The sequence below is a fragment of the Pecten maximus genome, chromosome 6, assembly GCF_902652985.1.
Source record: "Pecten maximus chromosome 6, xPecMax1.1, whole genome shotgun sequence".
Classification (NCBI taxonomy): domain Eukaryota; kingdom Metazoa; phylum Mollusca; class Bivalvia; order Pectinida; family Pectinidae; genus Pecten; species Pecten maximus.
The window spans coordinates 14,049,114-14,054,737 of NC_047020.1; the positions used below are offsets into that span (position 1 = coordinate 14,049,114).

Sequence of the window (5,624 nt, forward strand, 5' to 3'; positions counted from 1 at the left end):
CAGTTCGTATTTCCCCTGTACAATTTACCAGTTCGTATTTCCCCTGTACAATTCACCAGTTCGTATTTCCCCTGTACAATTTACCAGTTCGTATTGCCCCTGTACAATTCACCAGTTCGTATTTCCCCTGTACAATTCACCAGTTCGTATTTCCCCTGTACAATTCACCAGTTCGTATTGCCCCTGTACAATTCACCAGTTCGTATCACCCCTGTACAATTTACCTATTGGTATCACCCCTGTACAATTTACCAGTTCGTATTTCCCCTGTACAATTTACCAGTTCGTATTTCCCCTGTACAATTTACCAGTTCGTATTTCCCCTGTACAATTCACCAGTTCGTATTTCCCCTGTACAATTCACCAGTTCGTATTGCCCCTGTACAATTCACCAGTTCGTATTTCCCCTGTACAATTCACCAGTTCGTATTTCCCCTGTACAATTCACCAGTTCGTATTGCCCCTGTACAATTCACCAGTTCGTATTTCCCCTGTACAATTTACCTATTGGTATAACCCCTGTACAATTCACCAGTTCGTATTTCCTCTGTACAATTCACCAGTTCGTATTTCCCCTGTACAATTTACCTATTGGTATAACCCCTGTACAATTCACCAGTTCGTATTTCCCCTGTACAATTCACCTGTTCGTATTTTCCCTGTACAATTTACCTATTGGTATAACCCCTGTACAATTTACCAGTTCGTATTTCCCCTGTACAATTTACCAGTTCGTATTTCCCCTGTACAATTCACCAGTTCGTATTTCCCCTGTAAAATTTACCTATTGGTATAACCCCTGTACAATTCACCAGTTCGTATTTCCTCTGTACAATTCACCAGTTCGTATTTCCCCTGTACAATTTACCTATTGGTATAACCCCTGTACAATTCACCAGTTCGTATTTCCCCTGTACAATTCACCTGTTCGTATTTCCCCTGTACAATTTACCTATTGGTATAACCCCTGTACAATTTACCAGTTCGTATTTCCCCTGTACAATTCACCAGTTCGTATTTCCCCTGTACAATTCACCAGTTCGTATTTCCCCTGTACAATTCACCTGTTCGTATCGCCCCTGTACAATTCACCTACCATTTATTCATATATTTCTTATCTTTAATCAACTTTGATGTAGAATTTCGTCTTGGTTTTTCATTGGTAAAAATATTATATGACTAAATTCTAATCAACTGGTATTACTACATTGTAAACAATACATCCTGTATTGTTTTAGGAATGGGAGAATGAAGCATAGTACATGGTTTACAGCATTATAAATACATATGGGTGTTCACTGAACAGCATTTAAATGGCGGCTTTTGAAAACGATTCTTAGTTCATTTCTCTCCGTTTTTGACACAGGGGTAACCCCGAGTCATAGGGATTGATATGAAAACCGGAAATGGCAGCGGTAAAAAGACAGGTACTGCCCTCTACCGGGCTCTCTGAACAATATTATAGTACACACTAATTTTGCATCTGCTGAACGGAAGATGTGAAAGCATTACTTTAGTTAATGCGGTTCCTATAAATTAGTCATAATCATATCAGTATTACATCATTTCCTTCTTATAGTATATTTTTGTGTGTTTACATGTTTATTTCGAAGCTAAAAGCTAACCTGCTGTAGCCATACTGTTCTCCTACAATCTCTGTTCGTGCCTAATGCCAGAAAACACACAAACACTTGAATAAATTGCAAACGGGGCGACCGACCCGCGTACTAGTTTATTAATTGCCATGAAATACATACATTTCACAATGCAAACTTTTACACTAACGATGTACACAGCCAAAACAAGTTATATTATTTCCATCAAAATACCCCTACAAAAAATACGATGACCATGAAAGCACTCAACATCGCACAGACTGTCGGTAGGCAATGTATGTACACTACCTACATTGTGTATATACACAAAAATGTATTTCTGAAGACAGTCACGAACTGTCACGCCCGCGACGTTGTGTGCTAATCCAATAAACCTTTCTGCAATAAAAGCAGATTTAACAACAAAACAAAATTTGTATCGAAAATTTTAACGAAAGCTGACCGTGTATACGCCTAAAAGGTCGTCGCCTGAATGACACAACCACGAACACGCACGTGCTTCGCAGGTAGCATATAGCGCCACCTAGCGGTCCGCTCTACTATAGGAGAAATTAATTTCGTTCTTATTCCGCCTAGTCAAACGAAAGAAATTACATTTCTCCTACAATCTCTGTTCGTGCCTAATGCCAGAAAACACACAAACACTTGAATAAATTGCAAACGGGGCGACCAACCCGCGTACTGTCGTATACCTAAATTCCTGGAAACTAACAATCTCTCCTCAAGGGAATCCTTTACATAACAGTCTTTCGCATTCTCCGATTTCCATCTGCCGTGCCTCTTAAATATTCTGTCTGCCACTGTTAAATTAGCCGCGCTTGTTGCTCCGCCGGACCGTAAACTGTGTAAACCATATTTACTGATATCAGATACGAAAGGAGAGAACACTTGAATAAATAACTCGCGCATCCGCGTATATGACAGAGGTTTGTTCTCATCGCGCAAAATGAAACCATTGCTGGTCTTAGTAATAGATCGAAAAACATAGCGATCTGAACCAAGTATTAACTCCGCGATATCAATATACCTCTCCAGATTGGATACCGGACATAACTTAGTATACGTCCTAGCTTTTACAACATGGTCACCGTCCCTATAAATATCAGTCTTGCTCTGACGAATTGAAATAGTCATATGACTTTCAGAAAATTCAATGTCGCACATACGTATGCTAAGTAATTCTGATACGCGTAAAAAACCTGCATAGGCTATCAAGCAACCACAAATTGTACGCTGCGAAAATAAATCTTTGTCACTGTAATTCGCAGAATACATAGATTCTAACAGTTCTGGAGTAATAGGGTCCTTCCTATTCCTCGGTGTAGACAAACGCCTCTTTGCTCCCTCGAGAATGTTCCTCACTAATAATGAATCAGTGGGAGAATCCCTCCCAATGATAGAATGCGCCCATTTTAAACTATAATAGGCTTGTATAACCGGGCTTGACGTCGCATTATGCTGGACTAAACACGCGAGATAGAGAGCAACATGGATGGCCCTAGCCGGAAAACACTCCACCTCAGATAACCCTTTTTTCAAGGCCCAGTCCTTCCAACGTACGAATCCCTGGTAATACCCTTTCGTTGTGCTACTGGCTTTACTTTCGGCCAAAAGTTGAGGGAGGAGACTGACGTATCCGACTAAGGCCCCAGGCAGCTCTGCTATTTCCCGCTTGAAAGCCTGCGAAAATATGTTTAAACAAAACAAAAATACTAAATTAAAATGTAAGCAGTAAGTTGCTTATATACATATAGTGTCACATCCAAAACGCCCCTATCAAAAAACCACCACCAGGATTTCACGTACTAGTATGGAGTACGACCATCGTAAACAGTTATAGGTTAATACATTTAGCATTGTTAAAATTTAACCTCAGAGCAATCATCTTGAAAGGAAGATCAATCCTTCCGAACAGACTTATTCCCTTAGGATCCTTTGTTAGTGGGTAAGTATATAAATTCCACCACCTCTGGTATAAAGCCACCACCACTTGGACATAAAAATGGCCAAAAACTGGCTGACCTCCAAAGAGGTACCACCATGGTCCCATATGCGCCACACTGCTGCATATAACTAAGGACACGATGCACTATGCATACTGGTGGAACATACCACCCGTTTACACCTTGCCAATCGGCTGTAAACGCATCCATACCGGATGACCCCACATTCCAATACCTTGAAAAATACACAGGTAACTTGTTATTGTTATCGCTGGCGAACCAGTCTATCTCGTGGGGTCCCCAAAGGGAATCAAAAAACTGAAAAATATCACTGGAAACACCCCAATCATCACAATCGACAATACGACTTATGAAATCTGCCTTTTCATTCTCGTTTCTCGGAACCCACTCGATATCAATTGATATACAATTTCTTAAACAGGTGTAAAATATAGATAATGCAACCTTCTGCAAGTCGGCCCTCATGCTGCCCTTGTTTACAATAGATACAACATTCTTATTGTCCGTGTACCATCTGACCCGTCTACCCTGAAAGACGTACACAAATGACGTCATGACCCTGTCCACAGTGGACAGTTCTCGCCAAGTAGAACTCCTACCGGCTTCAACCTCGGACTACATACCGTGTGAAGTACCCATAGGGGTATTCATGACGTACCCGCCGTATCCTGTATGACCCGCGTCGCTAAAAACAATAGATTGACAGGAATTATCATTAATGAACTTTTTCCCATTAATTTCGCTAACAGATTTGTCCCAAAACTTGAGTTGTTCAACGCTTTGACCCGACAACACTATGTCGGCGTTCCACGAAGGGGACAAAGCCACGTCTATACTCAACCATTTTGTCATTATGTAGACAACGTTACCCAAGATATATGACATAGAAATGATCTGTCCAACAACAGAAGACACCTTTTTAACCCTCACAACTCCTCTCTCCTCTATATCTGTTATTACCCCTGAAATACTTGAACGTAACTTTGTCAATCTGACATCGGGAACTTTTAAAATACCCAAAACAGTGTCAATATAATTCCCGAGGAAAACTAATTGTCTGACAGGCAACCAAGTAGACTTCTCTGGTTTCGGCACAAACCCGCTCAAAATCAAATCATTCTTGACCTGACTGGATATAGAAGCACACACTTTCTCATCTCTATGAGTACCTAACCCATCATCTAAATACATAAGTATTTCTTTGCCCTCGGATCTCCACTTCCTAATCAAAGGCCTGGTTAGCTTTGTGAAAATGTAACAAGCCGAGCTAAGACCAAACGGAAGTACTTTGAATTTAAAAAATTGCACCCTGCCCCCCAAACGCCAGGAAAACCCTAAACATTTTGTATGGGGCTCAAAAATATCAACATGATGGTATGCGGAATGAATATCAAACTTAAAGCGAAAACTATCTTTCTTGATGAATTGCATGGCTACCCTGATATCCTCAAACTTCACACTGGTCTTCCATAAATGATGGTTTACATGCCTTAAATCTAAAATGAGACGTTTCTTTCCATTACTCTGAACAGAAACCGTTAAGGGGTTGACAACGTAGGGCATTTCCTTACAAACGACTACAAGGTCCCTAGCTATCAAATCTCCAATGGCTTCCTCAACGAAACTCGCATGCTCCATAGCTGACCGATTATTACGTAAGAATACAGAAGTAGGGGTTGAATAAAAAGGTATCTTATACCCGATATTTATAGTGTCAAGAATAAAATCGCTACAACCAATGCTCTTCCAGAACTCTAAACGATCACACAAACGCCCCTTTACTCTTATATTGACTTGACCCAACTCATATTCGTAATAATCGTCAGTAAGGAAAATGTCATTATACTCATCTTTCAACAGTTCATTCTTTCCCGATGGCTGGTACACCTTTTCCTTGATTAGGACACTCGTTCCTCCAATGCTGGAAAGATCCACAGCCGTAGCATGCTCCCGATGACCGGCCTCGTCGTTGTCCGTATGCGTGCGCGTGTGTGCCGCCGCCTGTACCGCCGAACTGGAACATAGGGACTCCACGTGCACTGAA

General features: G+C 41.0%; 1 protein-coding gene across 1 annotated transcript; it reads right to left on the reverse strand.

Annotated features, from left to right (window-relative positions):
* Positions 1 to 1,714: 1,714 nt before the first annotated feature.
* On the reverse strand, positions 1,715 to 5,218 carry LOC117330050. Its single transcript, XM_033888270.1, has 3 exons — positions 5,018 to 5,218; positions 3,639 to 3,689; positions 1,715 to 3,296 (listed from the first exon to the last, which is right to left on the reverse strand). Exons 1-3 carry the CDS (start codon positions 5,216 to 5,218, stop codon positions 2,193 to 2,195), a joined length of 1,356 nt encoding a protein of 451 aa, XP_033744161.1. The 3' UTR covers positions 1,715 to 2,192.
* Between the last annotated feature and the right edge of the window lie 406 nt (positions 5,219 to 5,624).